Source organism: Musa acuminata, chromosome BXJ3-3 (genome assembly GCF_036884655.1).
Source record: "Musa acuminata AAA Group cultivar baxijiao chromosome BXJ3-3, Cavendish_Baxijiao_AAA, whole genome shotgun sequence".
Lineage (NCBI taxonomy): Eukaryota > Viridiplantae > Streptophyta > Magnoliopsida > Zingiberales > Musaceae > Musa > Musa acuminata.
This window is the reverse complement of record NC_088351.1, coordinates 4,618,783-4,640,634: the sequence shown is the minus strand read 5'-3', so window position 1 is coordinate 4,640,634 and position 21,852 is coordinate 4,618,783. Positions and strand designations below refer to the sequence as shown.

The window sequence follows — 21,852 nt, the reverse complement described above, 5'->3', positions numbered from 1 at the left end:
ACTGAGGACAGACAGGTCCAATGGATTGGATTCCCCTGTATCGTCTGGGGACTACGGCGTAGTGGCCTAGTACTTCCGTAGTCGATGAGTCGAGTGAATTATTACAGAGATAATAATTCACTGAGTTAGAAGGAGTTCTGACAGGTATGACTCACGGCCAGCTCGATATTGGGCCTAGAGGGTCACACACATATGGTAGGCATTGCGATGAGTAGAGGTTCGGATATGAGATATCCGACGGAGCCCTTGTCTTATTGGATGCAGATCCAATACCCACTAGGGAAAGGACCCATTAGGGTTTTGACACGGGATCTCTATAAATAGGAGGGATTCACAGCCTCATAGGCTAGAGTCTTTGCTTGCCCTTCCTATTCTCCTCTCCCTCTCCCCTCAGAGTAGGCCTGGAGTTTTGAGGAGCGTCGTCGCAACCCTGCTGTGTGGATCACCGCTAGAGAGGAGGACGCTTGACCTCCTTCACCCTCTCCTAAGGATCTGCAAGGAAACAAGGATATACGATCTCCCTAGGTAACACAATCTCTATACGCAGTTTTGTGTTTTTTGCGGATTTTGTGCACCAATCTTCGCACGACGATGAACATCTTTTTGGGAATCGGGGATTTTTGTTTTCTTGTTCTTCCGCTGCGCATATGATGTCGCCCCCTATGATTTCCCAACAATATGGTGGGCTGTACCAAGCCCGCTCTTCGCCTACATGCTTCAAGCTTCTCCTTAAGCAATGACTTTGTCAACATATCTGAACCATTATCATTGGTATGCACCTTTTCCAACTGTAATTCTTTCATCTCAAGCACATCACGAATCCAGTAATATTTCACATCAATATGCTTGGATCTAGAATGGTATGTTGAATTCTTGAAGAGGTGAATAGCGCTCTGACTGTCACAGTAAACAGTATATCCTTCCTATTTCAAGCCCAATTCCTGTAGAAACTTTTTCATCCATAAAGCTTCCTTGCAGGCTTCAATAACTGCTATGTATTCTGCTTCTGTGGTTGATAGAGCAACACACTTCTGTAACTTAGACTGCCAAGAGACTACTTCTCCTGCAAATGTCATCAAGAATCTCGAAGTGGACTTCTTGGAATCAGTATCACCTGCCATGTCTGCATCTGTGTACCCTTCTAACACAGGTTCATCATCACCAAAACATAAACACAACCTGGAAGTACCTCTTAGATATCTTAATATCCATTTCACTGCTGCCCAATGTTCCTTTCCAAGATTTGAGAGAAATCGGCTAACAACTCCAACTGCATGAGCTATATCTGGCCTAGTACAAACCATATCATACATCAAACTGCCTACTGCAGATGAGTAAGGCACTCTGGATATTTCTTCTTTTTCTTTCTCACTTGTAGGACATTGTTTTGAACTCAGCTTGAAATGACCTGCAAGTGGAGAACAAACTGCTTTGGCTTTACTCATGTTGAATCTTTCAAGAACCTTTTCAATGTAAGTCTCCTGAGATAGCCAAATCTTCCTTTTCTTCCTATTACGAAGAATCTTTATGCCAAGCAAAAGACTTACTTAGCTCTCTTTTAAGCTTTTCAATTTTTCCAACATCATAGCCAACAATCAACATATCATCAACATATAGCAGTAAAATAATAAAATCATCATCTGAAATTTTTTTCATAAACACACAATGATCGGATGTGGTTCTATCATACCCTTGGCTCATCATAAAGGAATCAAACTTCTTGTACCACTGTCTAGGTGCCTGTTTGAGTCCATATAAGCTTTTCCTAAGCTTACATACCAGATTTTATTTTCCCTTGACTTTGAAACCTTCTGGTTGCTCCATGTAAATTTCTTCTTCTAAGTCACCATGAAGAAATACTATTTTTACATCAAGTTGCTCAACTTCTAAATTCAAGCGGGCAGCCAAACCAAGAACAACTCGGATAGAGGACATTTTCACAACCGGAGAAAATATTTCTTCAAAGTCAATACCTTTCTTCTGACTGAATCATTTCACAACTAGTCGTGCCTTGTATCTTTGTTGTGAGCTATTATTTTCAGTCTTCAATTTATAAACCCACTTATTCTTGAGAGCTTTCTTCTCTTTCGGCAGCTTTACCAAGTCATAGGTGTGGTTCTCAAGCAAGGATCTCATCTCTTCTTGCATGGCTTTAACCTACTCACTCTTATTCTCATGTAGAATAGCTTCTTGGTAAGTTTCTGACTCTCCCCCGTCAGTAAGCATAACATACTCATGTGGAGGATATCTGGTAGAGGGTTGTCGCTCTCTAGTGGATCTTCTCAATGGAATCTCAACTGGTGGTGGAGGTGCTTGTTCAGTTGGTTCAGCATTATCAACTGTAGGTGTATCATCACTAGTATTCTCACCACAATCTTCTTGTTTATCTCCCCCATGATCATCATGAACTACATGTGAAGGAACTGGACCCAAACTCCAAGGAATATAAACAAAGGTTTCTGGCTTCTCAACATTATCACCATCATCAAACAATTGGTCTTCAAGAAACACAACATCTCTGCTTCTAATAATCTTCTTGTTCACTGGATCCCATAATCTGTACCCAAACTCTTCATGACCATATCCCAAGAAGATACATGCTTTTGTCTTATTATCAAGCTTGGACCTCTCATCTTTGGGAATATAAACAAATGCTTTACACCCAAAGACTTTCAAATGATTATAAGATATATCTTTTCCTCTCCATACTCTCTCTGGAACATCACCTTGCAGAGGAACTGATGGAGAAAGATTTATCAGGTCAATTGTAGTTCTCATAGCCTCCCCCAAAATGACTTTGGTAACTTGGCATGGGAAAGCATACACCTAATCCTTTCTTCAATGGTTCTGTTCATCCTTTCTGCCACACCGTTCTGCTGAGGAGTTTTAGGAATTGTTTTCTCAAGCCTGATACCATGAAACCTGCAATAATTCTCAAAAGGACCCTTGTACTCGCCACCATTATCTGATCGAACACACTTTAGCTTTCTACCAGTTTCTATTTCAACATTGACATGAAACTCCTTGAAAGCATCGAGTACCTGGTCTTTAGATTTCAAAGCAAAAGCCCACACTTTTCTAGAATGGTCATCAATAAAAGTAACAAAATAAAGAGCACCTCTAAGAGTTCTAGTTTGCATAGTACAAACATCAGTATGAACTAAATCAATAACATCAGATCTTCTAGATGATGGATATGTCTGAAATGCAACTCTATGTGTTTTTCCAGCTAAGCAATGATCACAAGATTTAAGAGATGTACCTTGCAACTCTGGTAAGAACTGCTTTCTAGCAAGAGTTTGAAGTCCCTTCTCGCTGATATGTCCAAGCCTCTTATGCCAAAGATCTATACTTTCACCTTTTCGAATTGCATTAATCTCTCCTTTGTGTAGCTTAGCTTCCATGACATAAAAAGAGTTAATCTTCTTTCCTTTTGCCACAATTAGAGAACCTTTAATGAGTTTCCATTTACTTTCACCAAAATAATGTGCAAAACCCTCATCATCAAGTCTACCTGTAGATATCAAGTTAAGACGAATATCTGGAACATGCCTTACATCTTTGAGTATCAATTTGCTCCCAATACTGGTCTCCAAGAAAATATCTCCAATACTCATAATCTTAGATGTACCACTGTTTCCCATTCTAACATTACCAAAATCACCAGCAGTGTAAGATCTAAAGAAATCACCATGAGAAGTGACATGAAATGAAGCACCAGAGTCAATTACCCAATTACTGTCCTGAGCTACAAGGCTAACACAACCTTCATCACAAACAATAGTGATATTACCTTCAGCAGCAACTGTATTGGTCTCTTTTTCATTTTTCTTCATTTCATTCTGTTCTCGCTTCCAAAACCTATACTCTTTCTTCATGTGACCTGGCCTATTACAATGAAAACATTTGATATCTCTTCTAGACTTGGATCTTCCTCTATAACCATATGGATTTCTGCTATGACTTCTTCCACGTCTTTCTTGTTTTTCAGTAACAAATGCACCAGAAGAAGATTCACCCTATTCTTTCCTTCTGGCATCTTCATTTAGCAAACTGTCTTTAACCATATCTATGGTTAGAGTCCCCTCTGGCGTGGAGTTACAAATAGTCACAACATACGTTTCCCAACTTTCTGGTAAAGAGCTGAGAAGTAATAATCCCTGCATCTCATCATCTATATTCATTTTCATAGCAACCAACTTGTTTGCAAGACTCTGAAATAGGCTTATGTGCTCAACAATGTTACCACCATCTTTATACTTCAAATTTACAAGCCTTCTGAGGAGAGAAATTCTATTTCCCACTGTCTTTTTCGCAAAGAGATTTTCTAACCTTTGCCAAACAACATCAGCTCTGATTTCATCTGAAATATGCTCATGCAAGTTTATATCCATCCATCTTCTAATATAGGCAATAGCTTTTCTATGTTAACTTCTCATTCTTCATCGTCCATAGTAGAAGGTTTATCTTTAACCTTGATAGGCTTATATAAATCTTTGCAATAGAGCAAATCTTCCATCAGACGTCTCCAAGTGGAATAATTTGATGAGTTCAATTTAATCATACCATCTGACTCCATTTCAATCACACAAGAAAACTAGCACCAAACAACCTGATGCTCTGATACCACTTGTTGGGAAGAAACCTGTTAATGCGGAATAATTCTTTTCCCTCTTTGTGTATCAAAATAGGTTCCTCATCAAAATACCAACTTGATATCAAAATGCTAAATCAATCAGCACAACATAAACAATAGAGCAATAAATCAATCACACAGTGAGACCAAATCTTTTTAACGTGGAAAACCCAATGTGGGAAAAACCACGGGACCGCAGTCCACCTCAAACTTCCACTATCAATAATAATGATAACAGGTTTACAGTAGGTCTTCTCTAGAATAACTAGAGGATCAGAGTAACATCAAGATCATAGATCATGGCTCAAGAATAGCATATCTTTGGATCTTCTCAAAAGAGAATTCTAGGTCTCACAGAGTAAATATCGTAGGAAAATACCTTAGAGAGGGTAAACTGCAGATCAACACCGTTAGGATTGTAGAGTTTGCTGCAAGGATTCTCCACATAAAATTTGGGCCGAAACTGACAACGTTTGACCACCGATCGTCAAGCAGAAAACTCAAAAACATAATCTTTCTCTTTTTATTTCTCTCTCCTCTTTTCTATGCTCGCCGCTCGCCGCACGCTGCACGCTGCACGCTCACTGTTACTCTCACTGATCATTCTCTCTTGATTTCTTTGATTTGGGCTGATGGTCCAAATTTGTCCAGGCTGAACCCAACGTACTAGTAGATAAGATTTTAAATATTGTAAATCTAAGTGTGGGTACACTGTAAAATTATGTTAAGGGTATGCTAATATTTAAATTAACTTGGGGAGTTGAGATGCTAACGAGGCGTTGAGAGCACTAGCCGAACGATAAATCTTTTTTATCTTTTGGAATGTACATGAGAAGCCTTTTTATAGTATGACTTTAAGACGATTATACTCAAATATGTGAATCATAATTGGGATAGTTTCTTTTTTTTTTATCCAGGTGGAATTATGTTGCATTAAATCGTTGCATTAGCTACATATGATGGAAGTATCATGGATGTTGCCTTGAGATATTGGCCACGTAGCACTGAAGTATTCGCTATGTAATATTAAGGTGTCAATCATGTTACTGGTTCCCTATCATATGCCTTCCTTGGAATAAGTGTAGTGGGTCAATGTGTGATAAAACTTTCAATAAGCTACTAACACTAGTAAAAGTTATTCTTAAACTTATATGTAGAGGGTGTAGATTAAGTTAATCGAGTTGCCTCATTATTAGGAGACTCATTTTGGGCTCTGCCATTATCATAGAGAGTGCTTTGGGCCATGTCGACCACGTTATCGTCGTAGAGAATGCTTTAGGTTGTGTTGATCATGTTGTCATTGTTTGAGAGTGTTTTAGATCGTATCGATCATGGTATTATCGTAGATGGTGCTTTAGGTTATGCTAGTTATGCTATTATCATATAGGGCATTTTAGGTAGTGTTAGCTATGTTGTAGTCATAGATAGCACTTCAAATTGTGTTGGTAATGTTATCGTAGAGAATACTTCGAACCATGTTGATTATGTTGTTGGCTTTAGGCTTAAATGATTTACTATTTAAGATGGTGGCTTTCTCTTCACGTCTTGTATGTACCCATGAGATATCATCACTACTTTTCTCACCCATAAGCATACGGTTTGATCATCATCTAATGCCTGTCCAAATCTGATACCTAGCATGTTATGATGGTACACATGTCGATTACCTAAACCATCAGGGATTCTAAAAGATCGTTATGATGATTCATATAATTCTCGATCATTGTGGTGACACCACACTATCCACTACTCAAACGATGACCATCCAAACATTTGCTTTGGATAACTCAAGAGTCACATTTGACCCCTATAAATACCATGCTAATCTTGTTTGCTTGGGATAACTCAAGATTCCAATGCCTTCTAGCTTTTCTTTCTTTTCCACCGATTGAGAGTTAAATGAATCAGCAATTTCGTCATAACTTTCGGTGTCAACAAGGAAAATATCCTTCTCCTCCAAAGGGGTCAAAGTTGTTGTTTCGAGAGAGATCACACCTTTGGAGGTGAATCTCTTAGGTAGTAGAGCTTTGCCACCCTCAACGGGCTCGATTGAGTTTGACTCAATGGTCTCGGCCTCTGATGTGGATAATATTATGGATACCTTCCATATATCCATCGAGTTCAAGCTAATTATTGCTCGATCTGATGATCGATTCTACAAGTCATATCTCTATCTTTGCACCAAGCCTTCATTCTCCCCCCTTCAACCTTTCTTTTCTTTATCAAGACTTTTCAATGTTAGAAGTTCTTGTTGCTCGGATGACATCGAGCTCTTTGTGCTATTTGGTGGCTTCCGTTGGGTCGAAGGCTCTGCATTATCCCAATGGTAACCCCATTACTCACTTATTATAATGTGTTTTAAGGGTTTAATATATTTTTTCTTTATTTGCTATGGTTATAAAGTCAAGAAGACACTAACTTGTAACAAAGGATGGCAAAAGAGATATATTTTTGTTTTATCAAGGAGGGAATAGTCATTTAACCTAACTTAGTCCATCCCCTCATCCTGTGTGACTCTATTATCATCCTTTAGATGAGCATACAATGACTCATTGAGATAAGCCTTAGCCTTATGCCTTATACAAAATTAGTTGTATCATGCTTCTTGCGTGGGTACAATAGGAAGAAATAATCAGCTCGTGTAGAGGAGACTTTTCTTCCGAAATTTGGGCATCATAGGAGTCTTAAATTGGACACCACAAAGTGTTCGATCACCTAACACTGATACTACCTCGTATAAGGATATTCTTGATCACATTATTATTTTTCTATTAGTAATGGTCTTAGTAATCGATCAATTTCTTTTTTTGACGGTATTTGCTAGATTGACGGAGTCCATTGCAGGTCGAGTATCAAACTGCAACGGAGAGCGACTAGGCTACAATATACTTAGCTTTGCTGAGATACCATACCCTTCTTGACTTGTCTCAGTCTGAACTGACGGACACGCTTCTAATCTACTGGACGTATCAAGGTCACCTAAATCATGCCAAACAAGGAACAGCTGAGTTACGACGGCTTTGACTTGGCTGAGCTGCCATTGTGGTTCTGAACTTACCTCAGTCTGAGTCATAGTACATGGACATATCAAGAAGAAGAACATGTTTCTAACCTCTGGACAAATCAAGGTCACTAAATCATGCCGATCTAGGTAGGTGTCGATTCCGGTTAGTTGTAGATCTGCAGAAGCACCGAGTTGGATTCCAATAAAACAAATAAATAAAGTAAATCCAGCTTCACTTCTTCCAATATGATGATCTGTCCCCTACCACACCTTATCGCTTTGCCCTTCCTCCGCTAGCAATGGCAACGGATCGCGACGCCGAAGTCGACGTCGAGCTCTTCTCCATCGTCCGCGTCTACAAGAGCGGCCGCTTCGAGCGCCTTACCGGCGACGACGTCGTCCCCGCTGGTGTCGACTCGGACACCGGCGTCGCGTCCAAGGACGTGGTCATCGACCCGAACGCCGGCATCTCCGCCCGTCTCTTCCTCCCTGATGTCTCCTGCCTCCCGCACGCTAAGCTGCCGGTGCTCGTCTACTACCACGGCGGCGGCTTCTGCATCGAGTCGCCCTTCTCCTCGAGGTATACCAGCTTCCTCAACTCCCTGGTGGCCAAGGCCAAGGTGATCGCGGTGTCGGTCTGCTACCGTCTGGCGCCCGAGCATCCGCTGCCCACTGCCTACCACGATTCGCTGGCGGCGCTCCGGTGGGTCGCGTCGCACGCTGACGGCGGCGAGGAGAGCTGGCTGGCGGAGCACGGGGACTTGGGCCGCTTGTTCGTGTCGGGCGACAGCGCCGGGGCCAACATAGCCCACCACGTGGCCCGCTTAGCGGGGATCAGCGGATTGGGGACCGGCGCGAGGATCAAAGGGGCGGCGCTGATACATCCCTACTTCTGGGGGGAGGAGCCGGTGGGATCGGAGACGAGGGACAGGGAGACGAGAGAGAAATCGGAGAGGCTGTGGAGGCTGGTGTGCCCCGGGACGACGGGGATGGACGACACGCTGATCAACCCGCTGGCGGAGGGGGCGCCGGGGCTGAAGGGGCTGGCCTGCGAGCGCGTGCTGGTGGAGGTGGCGGGGGACGACCTGCTGAGGGAAAGAGGCAGGGCGTACTACGATGGGCTGAAGGCGAGCGGGTGGGGAGGTGAGGCGGAGATGGTCGAGACAGACGGGGAGGGGCATGTCTTCCACCTCGACAATCCTGCTTCCGACAAGGCTTTGGCCTTCATGGATCGCTTGGTTGCCTTTCTCAACCGAGACTGAAGTGTTCTTCTTATCAGTCGTGAGTCAATAAAGCATTTGCTCCATCGATGCAAGCTGTCATTAGATATGGTCTCTATCTATGACAGTAGCTGTAGTGTCGAGGGAGGCGTATCAATGATTGTGTTAATGATATGCTCTTCAGCTGTTTGATGAGTATGGTAAGGAAGATGATGAATCCCATCATCTGCAGCAATGGAATATTTATATTCTTCCACTTTTTGATTCATCTGGCCATTGATATCTGAAGGTCTGAAGATAGAAAAGCACTTTCTGCACTGTCAAACACAGCAATGGCATAGTTGTATGTTGCTGCTATCATCAGATTCATGAACTTGGATGATGATATATTTAAGTTTCCTTCACAGACATCTGGATAGAACAAAGATTTTAGGCTGCACTTGTATCCTTGCAACTGATATGAGAGGAGAAGAATTGGAGAAGCATCTAGAGCTAAAAATGAATCCCAGAATAAACTATTGTTTCTAAGAATAATATAGGGTGATTAGCCCATTTATTGGAAAGAATATAAATACAACCAATTATTAGAAAGAATAAAATAATTGCAATGCAGAAGCTACAAGCATATACAAATATCAAAAGAACCAAAAGACTATCTACCTGACACACAGCACCACACAGGATCTACTCATGATATGGCATGCACAAAGATCAAGTTCTTGGAGATGATGATCCCAGCATCCTCTGCTTTCGTTCTTGAGAAAGTTTCATTGCAAACCTGCAATCAATTCGAACAAACTTTTATGACACTCCCATATGAGCAACAAACTTTACAAGATCATGTCTAAAATAAGATTCAGTATGAATCATATTTATTCATTTAACATAATTCTAGCAGATGCTGAAACTCACTCTGTAAGAGCTTCTTCATTGCTTTTCTTGCCTACAATCTCATAGTCACCTGTCTCAAGGTTAACTCTTGAAACAGGTTTCTTTAGTAGCTTTTTGCCAGCTTTCACTAGATTCTCTAAATTTTCCTTTGTGGAGATGTCAACAGAGGATAATGGCCCCTCCAACGTATCATCCTGGTTTACAAATCACCTGAAGAACTGTAAGTATGTTGAGAATAACAAAAGGAGATAATCTGCAATTATGTTGATCATTTTTTACTGAGTGAGAACCTATCTAATTTCTTGGTAGGTTTCACCATGATCTACAGCAACAAAAGAACCCTGCTTTCTTTGAACCTACTTCTTTTATGGCAATGCTTGAAAAAGATTATCCATCTTATAACACATCAAGTATGGATAAAGAACTTGTTATACTTGGTGACCTGAATAAAATAGAGAGACAATTTACCTGAATTCTCAAATAGTTGGATTCTAAATCGCCTTCGAAGACCGCAGAGATGTGTATGTCTACCATGTCACTGCTTGCATGGGTGAAAGCATCTATCAATGGATTTGAACCACCATTTATCAACCAACCAAGAATGCTCCATTTTCCTGCACTTTTGGCATCATATTTCTTCTCATTCTTCGGTATACCGGTGCCTAATGAAAGAACCAAGAGCTTGCTACAGTCTATAGATTTGGTTGATGAGAAGATTTCAGGATCCCTCCTAAAATGATCCTTTCTCACTTCGCCAAGAGCGATCAACGTCTATATTTGAAGATGAAAGAAAAAGGTAGAATGGTTAGTTTAGCACAGAATTATCGAACACATCATGTTAAAAGTGAAAGAGATTTAGTACGATACCGGATTATTTGCAGCAACGCCGCCATCAATGAGGTTGAATTCCCGCACTTCTCCCTTGTGGTTTTTAGTCTTGAAGTAGTGCGCAGGAAGGTAGGTTGGTGCTGCAGATGTGCTAATGCAGATATCAGATAGCTGAGCATCCATTAATTCATCATCTCTTGCCTGCATTCAGTCACTAGGAATCAAATCTTCGAGCCATACCGAGGCAGCCTAAAGATGCAGTGTGCATGCAAAATGCATCATTCCTAGCAAGATATTTTGTGGTTTTGGATAAACCATGCAAAAGAAGATTGTTGTCAACCAAACATGTCTAGAGATTTCACTAATCTATCACCATATGGAGATTGTGATGGATAATTCATCTCCCCAAGTTATGCAAACCTGACTAAACAAATCTGTCAAACATTTTTGAAGGAATTACAGGCTTGGGTTACATAAATGACACTCAAAAGTTAATCAGCTTCTTTGTTCAAACCCCAAGTTGGCCTATTCCTTTCTCCTATAACTTGACAAAGTTGGCTGTAAAAACTGACTATTTTTTCCATACAACTACTATAGCTGGAAGAGCCGAAATCTGTTCTTTCTTTCACTATTGCATAAGTTACGAACGAAGAGAAAACTTCAAGAACTGAAAGAACACAGTTTTTATGTGTTTTTGGCAATCTTGGAAGTTCACTTAGACAAAATGCTAAACAATGAAATCAATGTGCAAATAGTTAAGTGTTTCATGCAAGGAAGAACCTTGTAGGAGGAAAAGATGGTAGGTTGAAGTTGCTTGATATCAAAAGTAGGTATCACCACGTTCGTCAATGCTTGGTGCAACTTCGAGCACCCTAATCTTTCCCTAATAATATGACGAAGGTACTCTCCGTTGTACTTGGGTCCCAAAATTCGACGGATTGATTCAATGGCCCGAGCAATTGCTCCCCTGCAACTAAGAATTTAAAGTAAGATATGGTGAGTGGATTGCGTTATGTTCCTCATTTACTGTTTTTCTTTCTCCTGACAAAAAGATGGTGATCAAATTTACAATCACTGTAAATATTTGTGCATATTTTCCTTTTTATGTAACATGACTTGAGCAACTTCGACAACTCCTTATTCATTTTGTGTCTTATATGAACAAATCATATATCTTTGTGATCGAGCAAGTCATATCTAAATTGTTCAGTGACCTTCCGCCATACCAAAACTAATAGTTGACCTCTTCTGAGATGGTAGATAGTGCAGAAGACTTCAATTATAAGCTAAGGTGTTTGGATTGCGATACCAAGGTTGTGGGAAGATCTTGGGACTGTGATCCACGTAGAAGGACAAGATGTCCTTGGCTGCAAAGAGAGGCCTATTCTTCTCGTTTGGTGCAGTTAGCATTGCGGTCACGAGGCCACCGGTGCTGGTTCCTGAAATAACATCAAAATAGTCTGCAAGCCTTGCATCCTCTCCATCAAGATTCTGTCAGCACACAAGAAAGAAATAGAACGAATTAAAGAGACGAAAAATCATTAGATACTTGGAGATAACATTCTCATTAACTTGCTCAATCCATCCGGCGTCCCTTTTCTCCTCCTGTTGTGATTTCCTTCCTACCTTTCTTTTGGCTTTTGAAACACTCTCGAGGAACGAATGGAAGAACAAGGCATATTGGTCTTAGAAAAGATGGAACGAAAGAATTGTGATGCTAAAATGTAGCCAGGCATCAAAGGCAAAGATAATAATGATGATGATGACAGTAAAATTGCTCAACTTATATTGGAAGATGATCCCTGACCATAAACCAGAAAGACACATGAGTTTATACCTGGAGCTTCTCCTCCAAGAAGGTAAGGATGGTAGCAGGAATAATTCCTCTAATCCCCCCTCCATCAATGCTAAGTACGGCAACAAGGTTTCCACAGGCTGGAGATTGAATCTGACTCATGTAGGTCATGGTTATTGTTGTTCTCCTTAATGAATTGCTTGTAATGGATCGATCGAGTTAATTTGAAGGCAAGGTATGAGGGAAGGGTGACAAGTAGATGTTTCGTTCTAAAGTGTTCAATGTAGAGATATCATGAGTGCATGCAGAATTTATAGAGCTTTTTTCAGTGATATCGTGGAATCAGTAAAGAGAAATTTCTGTGTTGTTTTTGATCAGGTCAAGTGTTGGAAGATGGCATTAAAACCCTAGAAGAAGTCTGCATTACGATTTTAGATCACGTTGTCTGCAATGCTAATGCTGTATGGTGATTGCTCGAGAAAAGCTTCGATGATCAACTATGAAGATAGAAGATGGTTTAGTCTGACTGTATCAACATTATCAGTGGTTGACTGGTTGCCAGGCGTTGACTAAACAGTGGCAGTCAAATTAATTGCCGAATCATAGCGGGATTAGATGGCTTGAACTGCAATGCTACAAAATGTTTATGTTAATCATACACAAAAAAGGAGTTTAGAATACTTCTTATATCTTATATGAGAAGCTCAAGTGGTGATTTGCAAGTAATTTGTGTTTGACTTTGTCTTTTAACTATTGTGTCTATGATAGAGTAGTCAAATTAATTGCATAAGGTGAAATCTCACTATCAGTGTGTAAGAAATTGGACTGAAGGACGCGAATGAATCAGCAAGCAATAAGTTCATGAACTTAAATGTGGATTGTGGTGGAAGAGATCTCGGACATGCTTCCATCTTCTTTCCTTGAGGTTTGATTATTTCTCCATCAGATAAGTTTGCTTAATTCACGACAGCATATATTGTTTTCTGAGTTTTTACACAAGAATTATTTTTTTGACATGAAACAAACTGTAATTAAAGTTCTTCGTATCTTTATTAAACCTCAATTTCAAGATAGTATGATATTTAATACTAACGTATTCTTATTTCCTGTTATCAGTGTTATGGAGATTCAAAATGGTTCTATCAAACTATATATATCTGCTATATGATTGTTCATAATATTCAATGGTTGGTGTCCAAATATTGAGAGAGAGAGTATATTTTTTAGCTCAGAAAAAGTTGGTGTGGAGACATTAATTATGTTATGATAAATTGATTTTTTATTTTATTTTCATAGATATCAAAATATTTATTTATTAAATGTCACATAATTTATTAGAAAATAAATAAATTAATAATTTTTGGACTATTTAATGATTTAATTAATCAATTAGATTTTTTCTTCTTTTTAATAGTTGGAAGGTAGTAAATAATTGACTGAGAGAGGAATGATAGTCGAGAAGAAGAGAGATATTAAGCTCTAATTTTTTTGTTATTTTTTAAGATGAGAGTAGAAATCACCCCTTACATCAGCGTTGAGTAACAAGAATAAATTATGGTCATACCCCTCTCCAAATATATGAAAATATTTAGCGTGTCGATTATATTAAGCTAGCTAGTATGATTGTCAAATGATAAGTTCTCCGGTCTGATCTCATACCAAATGCTTCTGTTGCACTACCTGTGAACTCAAATTTTAAAATATCATAAATTAATTGGGTCATCCAATAATCTAATCTTAAAATCTCATACTTCAATAGATTTTCAAATTAAAATTATTATTCTAATATCAACGATCATAGTTAATTTGATATCATGGGATAATTAACCTATTAACTTCATTAAATTTAAATTATTGACCTGATATACTTAAAAAATTTAATAATAATATATTCATCAGATTATTATAAGTCAATTTTAGTCTTTTAACTTCTGACATAAGACTAAATCAGGATGTTACAATCTTCCTTACTTTATATATACATATATATATATATATATATATATATATATATATATAAAGATGTTGAGAAAATAAAAATAAAAAGATAATATGTAATTATGTTTATCATTTTTTACAAAGTGAGAACTCATCTAAATTCTTGGTAGTTTGCATCATGATTTAGAGCAAAAAAAAAAAAAAACCCTACTTTCTTTGTACCTACTTCTCTCATGTATGCATAAAAAACTTATGATATCCTTGTGTTATACTTCGTGACCTGAATAAAATAGGGAGGCATAATTCTATAGAGAATTTATCTGAATTCACGAATGCTTGGATCTTAGATCAGCTTCGAAGACGACAGACATGTATATGTCTGCCATATCACTGCTTGCATGGGTGAAAGACGATCATGGGTTAAAGCATCTATCAATGGATTTGAACCATCATTTGTCAACCAACCAAGACTGCTATATTTTCCAGCTCTTTTTGCAGTACATTCTTCTCATTTTTCAGTACATTCTTTGCAGTATATTTTACTAAGATTGGCACTAAATAAGTCCTTACATCTTGCAAAAGAATGAACAAAGTCTTAGACATCTCATAAGGATAACTTTATAAGTAATTTAGCAAATATTTTGTGTAAGAGAGGAAAAAAAATTAAGAACTTTAGAAGTTAATTAAACAATCGAAGTCCACGAACGATTGCTCACAAAATGTCGAACATATTGGTAAGTTTTCATAGATTTTACGTATAAACTTATAAATTTAATCAACGTTCAATATCATCCCAAACCCCCATTTAACTCTATGTGACCTGGGAGGTGCTATCGTTTTGTTTTACATTATAGCCTAAAAAAATAGACTATAACACACAAAAGCTTATCCATTTGAAGATAGTTTTATCGCTCTGCACCTCTTCAAACGATTCTTGCTTATAGATCGATTGATGAAGATGTTGTAGGTGCATAATGGTTATTCATGACATTCTCCTCCCAAGTGTCAACGCCCTCATCGACATTTGTTGGTAGGTCTTGAGGGCTGCTTCTTCATGTTGTAAAGCGTATTCCAACTTTCAATTGGCTTATATCCTAGGAAGTTATTATTACTTCAATAAGTACTTGATTTGTTCTACTCTATTGAGTAGCTTCATCTAATGATTCGTTAAAATAATTTTAACTCACTTTTTATAGGAGGCTCTAGTGGGGGAAGCGTCTTGTATATTTTAGTGATATGTTTTCAAGTTGCTCGCATGGAATATATTGTGGACATGCTATAACTATAACTTATTGGAGATATTATCTATCTTGCTGATTATTAGGAAAGACTATGTTGAATCTCGTATTTTGATGATGAAACTACTTGATATATGTTTATGATTTAATCTGCGTTTTGAGTGACGCAGGATGCTTCGATCAGGATGAGACAATTAAAGCAGGAAAATTATGTTGTGCCGAAGGAACATGTCAGAAGATTGGACGTCGGGCCGGTGGATCGGTCAATGTATCGACAGAAGGCTTCGGGCCGTGGACTCGGGCATCGGGCCAAGAAGAGCGGGTATTGTGCCAAGGATATCGGACTTGCGGGGTCAACTGGCCGATTGGGCAATAGGCTGCAGGAGAGGACGATGCGCCGAAGAATCGGACGAAGCGTCGAGGGACCAATGACATGTCGGACAACTTGGTTAATTGCTTAGGATTAATTGTCTCGATCGAAGTTTTGTTTTGTTGTGCAGGATTAACTACGATGAAAGTTAGACAAGCAGCAGGAGTTGCGCCGGAGTCAAGATCATGATCACGTTGGGAGTTCGAGAGTTCGACGGAAGTTCGGACGGTCGTCGGAGGTTCAGCGAGAACAGATCCGAGAAGTCCAGAAGCTTGCCAAGCGAAGCTCGTCGGAACTCGCCAAGTGGATCGTCGCAAAGTCCAGGAGTATGCCGGATGTCCGCAGAAGGATCACCGAGGGTTTATCGGATGATCGACGGAAGTTCGCCGGAAACTCGCCGGAAGAAGCGATTGACGCATCGGAGCATAGCTGCAGAAGTTGTCTTAGAGTTAATCGTAGTTAGCACGATGATTAAGCTTGAAAATGGGAGGTGATCCCAATAGCTTAATCTTGGGGCAATTGGGCCCCTGAGAAGATTCAAATTGGGCCGAATGGAGCGAACCATTCGGACCCTGATTGCACCAGGCGGTGCAACCGCCTAGGCCAGGAGGTGCAACCGCCTAGGCCAGGAGGTGCAACCGCCAGGGCTGCGGGACTGGGCGGTGCAACCGCCCCAGCCAGGCGGTGCAACCGCCCAGGCCATGTCTTCCAGCGGGACTGGGCGGTGCAACCGCCCCAGCCAAGAGGTGCAACCGCCCAGGGCTCAGTCTCCAAGCGAGACTGGGCGGTGCAACCTCCTCTGTCAAGAGGTAGCACCACCAGAGCTCAAGTTTCGAGCTCTGCCAAGAGGTGCAACCACCGAGCTCGGTCTTCGAGCTCTGGCAGAGAGGTGCAACCTCTTTGGACAGGAGATGCATCGCCTGAGCTCGGTCTTCGAGCTCTGGCAGAGAGGTGCAACCACCTCTGGCAGAGAGGTGCATCAGCCTGAGCTCAGTTTCGAGCTCTGCCAGGTGATGCAACCACCGAGCTCAGACTTCGAGCTCTGCCAGGCGATGCAACCACTGAGCTCAGTCTTCGAGCTCTGGCAGAGAGGTGCAATCGCCTGAGCTCAGTCTTCGAGCTCTGCCAGGCGGTGCCACCTCTCCAGTCAAGAGGTGCAACCGCCTGATCCCGGAATTCCGGGATGTGATCGTTTTGAGCTCCAAATTTGAATTGGGTTGGGGCCTATAAATACCCCACCCATTCAACACTGAAAGGATACAGATCCACACCGAATTCTTGATCTTTTCAGTGATTCTAAGAGCTCAAATTTGTGTAAAGTCCTAAAGTTCTCCTCCTTCTGTTCTTCAAGTCTTGAGTTGTAAAGAGAGGAGAGAAAGGATCTGTAAAGGTTGTCTCCTAAGCCTGTCAAAAGGAGAGAAACTGTAAAAGGGCAGTTAGCCTTCGCCCATTGAAGGAAGGCAGCTAGTTGACGTCGGTGACCTCGTCGGAGGAGGAAGCCAAAAGTGGAGTAGGTCAAGACTGACCGAACCACTCTAAATCTCTGGTTTGCTTTTACCTTGAGCACTTTATCATTACTGCAAACCTCCTACATTGCTACTGCCCTCTGCGCCTTTACGAACGAGTTTCTAAGCTCTGATCTTTCAGAATCTGCATTCAAACGTAAATCGTGTTTTCGTACGATCTTCACACTGCAGTTTACGCTTACATTCGGATTCCATTTATAACTGCAAATTTCTTTCTACGTAAAACGCTTTTCAAGGTTCAAAACTGCTTTTAGACGCAAAACTACATTTAGACGTAAAATTACTTTTAGACGTAAAACTGCGTTTAGACGCAAAACTGCGTTTAGACGTAAAACTGCGTTTAGACGTAAAATTGCGTTTAGACGTAAAACTGCGTTTAGACGCAAAACTGCGTTTTGACGTAAAACTGCGTTTAGACGTAAAACTGCGTTTAGACGTAAAACTGCGTTTGGACGTAAAACTGAGTTTAGACGCAAACTGCGCTTAGACGCAAACTGTGCTTAGACGCAAACTGTGCTTAGACGCAAACTGCGCTTAGACGCAAACTGTGTTTAGACGCAAACTGCGCTTAGATGCAAAACTGCGCTTAGACGCAAACTGCACTGTGATTCTGCTTTTATATCAAAATCGTTTTTTTATCGGACGAACGCAGCTTTCGTTTTTGAAAATCGCTGTAAGATTTCCGCTGCACTAATTCACCCCCCCCTCTTAGTGCTCTCGATCCTAACAATTGGTATCAGAGCGGGGTATTTCTCATTTCGGATTTACACCCGAGAGAAATGGCTCTTCAAGAGGGCTTGTTGGTCTTTCGTCCACCGTTCTTTAACGGATTGGACTACACTTATTGGAAAACTCGAATGAGAGTTTTCTTGATTTCTCTAAATCTGGATTTATGGAATATCGTTGAAAACGGTTTTCAACTTCCCTCTAAACCGATGAACGAATGGTCGGATTTGGAAAAGAAGTATTTTTCTTTAAACGCAAAGGCTATGAATGCCTTATTTTGCGCATTGGACAAAAATGAGTTCAATCGGATTTCTACGTGTGAAACGGCTTTTGACATTTGGCGAATTCTTGAAATCACGCACGAGGGAACTAGTAGAGTCAAACACTCGAAAGTTAACTTTTTATTGCATGATTTTGAGTTTTTTCAAATGCAACCAAGTGAGACTATAGGCGACATGTACACCCGTTTCACGGATGTCGTCAATAGTTTAAGAGCTCTTGGAAAATGTTTTTCGGATTTTGAACTCGTAAACAAGATTTTGCGTTCTCTTTCTAAAAAGTGGGATTCAAAAGTAACTGCAATACAAGAAGCTAAAAATCTAAACAACTTACCACTTGAAGAACTAATTGGTTCATTGATGACATATGAAATGGTGCACAATGCACATGATGAACATGTTGAACACAATCACCTTCCAAAGAACAGGAAGGATTTGGAACTCTGGACAAATGAATGCCACTTGAGCGATGACTCAAGTGATGAGGACAATGATGAACAAACCAACCTTCCAAAGAACATGAAGGATTTGGGACATAGAACATTTGAAGACCACTCGAGCATAAGCTCAAGTGATGGTGAACTTAAACTACAAATGAAACGAAAATTAAAAAGCAAAAAGAATCGAACTACTTGCTTTAAACGCAAGAAGAAGAACAAAAATTGGGATGAATCGAGCTCCTCCGAAGAAGAGAAAGTCAACAAAAGCAAGGCGGCAAACTACGCCTTAACAGCCTACAATGATGAGGTAATCGAAATCCCCCTAATTTATTTTGAAATTACTTGATGCTTTCATGATGTATTTTTCTCTTTTAGTTTAGAATTAATTTTCTTAAAAATTACATGTTTAAAAAAAAATTACTATAATCATACTAAGTAATTTCGAAAATGATAATATTGCATATTTTATGATAAACAAATAAAATGATCTTGATTGAAAATATGAAATCATGGTTAAGAAGTAATAATGTGTATTACGTTGATTTCCATTGTTATTTCTCGATTAAAGATCATGTTTGATTTGAAGAAATGCATAATGATGAAATTAAATATTTTGATTAACAATTTTATGCATGAGATTTTAAGCCGATGATAAGCATGTGTTATTCTCATGAGTATATTTGAAAAACTATGGCAAAAATATGCTCGAATGCATGAACGTGTTAAGATTATTTTTCGGACATTCTTGATTCAATGTTCAAAACACTTAATTGCCATGATGATTTTACACTATAACATGTTGGAAATTATATTTTTTGGATACATCAATTTTTATGATCATGAGCATGTTTTATCTTCATAATTGAACTTGAAAATCTATAGCAAAATCTTATCCGAATGCATGAAAGTACTAATTTCATTTTCGGATTCACTTAACAATTGGTATCCTAACAATCGGATTTTCTCATACACTTATGAAAAATATTTTTCTAAAATGGATTTGATGAAATGATTCCTGCTTATAAATTCCATCTCGAAATATGAATGATAGTGTTTTTGCTAAAGAAAATAATTATTAAAATCACGATCTTGATAATTATAACATGAAGCTCTTTATAAATCAAGATCGTTCATTATGCTCCCTACATTTATCAAAAAGGGTTTCTTCAAATGAAATGCAATTTAATGAAGTGTCATATTGATATCTTGAAACTTGGAATATTTTAAAGTGTGATCTTTAATAAGAATGTTTCAAGTTGCTCTTTGTACTATATCTTTTCAAATGAATCATGAGCCTTGATATCATATATCTCATAATACAAGATTTCTTTGCCTTATGCTTATCTTAATTTGACATATAAAGACTAAGGCATGCTTAGATGAAAAAGAATCTCTTAAAAAATGCTTTTCCCATTTGATCGAGATTAATGATTTCATGATATTTTATGAATCTCGAAATTAATTTTAATGACTTGATTATGAACTTCAAGTTAATGATTTAATTTGAATAAGTTTTATCTAAATCATAATCTTGATCTTGCAAAATTGAAGTCACAAATAATATCTTGTGGTAGTCATGAATTGATACTCACAATATTAAAACATTGATATTCATGACTTAAATTGGATTGAAACATTGTATGCTTAAATTAATCATTCTCCTATGTTTCAAAGATTCCTTAAATGCCTTATGTGATGATTGAAAACTAACTTGCTTTATGATGAATCACGAATCATGACTTGATCTATGATGTAAATGCCTTGAAATGATTGAAATATTTAACACTTTTATGCTCTTCCCCCTACTTTCTTCTTGTTTTCAATGATAAAATGGGGAAAAGTTTTGATCATGCATGGTAGGATATAATTTGACAAAATTGATACCATCATGATATGAAACATTTATGATGTGCAATTATGCATGCAATACTTGTCCTTTCTAATTATGATGTGATGTATTGCATATAATGTAAATCATGATTTAAAATGCTATGAGTGTCGAGTTACACATTTTGAGAAGAAATTGTTATATTGAAACATTAATGTAATGGTGATATGATATCATGCATGTAATACTTCAATTTATGATAATGATGCATGCAATGATAAAATATTCATGATGAAAAATTGTCTTGACATTCATAACTTGATTATTCATCATTTGTCATGATTTTGAAATCTTTTTTTTACAATGACAAAGGGGGAGATAGCTAGCTTGTACAAGTCAAGAAGATGCAAAAACTTGATTGCTAGCTTGCCTATCTTAAGTAGCAAAGATTGCTAACTTGCTTATTTCAAGAAGAAAAATTGTCTTCTTGAACATCACTATCTTGAATATCTCAAGAAGCAAAACTTGCAATTTGCACATTGCAATAGGAAGCAAGAATCATGAGCTTACACAAGAAAGCTATCTTGCATTTGCTTTCAAAATTTTTGCTAGCTTATATATTGTGAAACTTGTATATCGTAAAAATTGCTAGCTTGTTGGTCTAAAGAGAAGCAAAAAGTTGCTATCTCAAAAGAAGCAAATGTGCTATCTTGCCTATCTCAAGAGGCAAAAATGCTAACTTGCGTATCTAGCAAAGTGAGCAAAATTTTCAAGAAGCAAGAGTTGCCTTCTTGAACATCTCTAATTTGCTAGCTTGCATGATGTAGAACTTGCTATCTTGAACATTACCAAAAGTGCTATCTTATATGCTATAAAACTTGCATATCTAAAACTTGATAGCATGAATGTTCTAAGCATGATGTAACACTTGCTAAATCTTCTAGCTCCAAGATTGCATGATGATAAAACTTGATATTATGATTTTCATGCAATGAGTTGAACCAATATCACAAACGATTAATTGTGATACTTCTCCTTTTTGTTGATGACAAAGGGGGAGAATTATGTTGATGACATGACATGTGATGCATAAGTTTATGCATATGTTCATGTTGACGTGTTGCAAGTATTCAT

At 38.8% G+C, this 21,852-nt stretch overlaps 2 protein-coding genes across 2 annotated transcripts; one reads left to right on the top strand and one right to left on the bottom strand.

Annotated features, from left to right (window-relative positions):
- Positions 1-7,831: 7,831 nt before the first annotated feature.
- On the top strand, positions 7,832-9,116 carry LOC103977527 (tuliposide A-converting enzyme 2, chloroplastic). The gene has a single exon (XM_009393073.3). It carries the CDS (start codon positions 7,940-7,942, stop codon positions 8,900-8,902), a length of 963 nt encoding a protein of 320 aa, XP_009391348.2. The 5' UTR covers positions 7,832-7,939; the 3' UTR covers positions 8,903-9,116.
- A 395-nt stretch (positions 9,117-9,511) lies between these two features.
- On the bottom strand, positions 9,512-12,643 carry LOC135586858 (patatin-like protein 2). Its single transcript, XM_065142182.1, has 7 exons — positions 12,417-12,643; positions 11,889-12,070; positions 11,360-11,546; positions 10,619-10,780; positions 10,220-10,522; positions 9,773-9,945; positions 9,512-9,638 (listed from the first exon to the last, which is right to left on the bottom strand). Exons 1-7 carry the CDS (start codon positions 12,543-12,545, stop codon positions 9,572-9,574), a joined length of 1,203 nt encoding a protein of 400 aa, XP_064998254.1. The 5' UTR covers positions 12,546-12,643; the 3' UTR covers positions 9,512-9,571.
- Between the last annotated feature and the right edge of the window lie 9,209 nt (positions 12,644-21,852).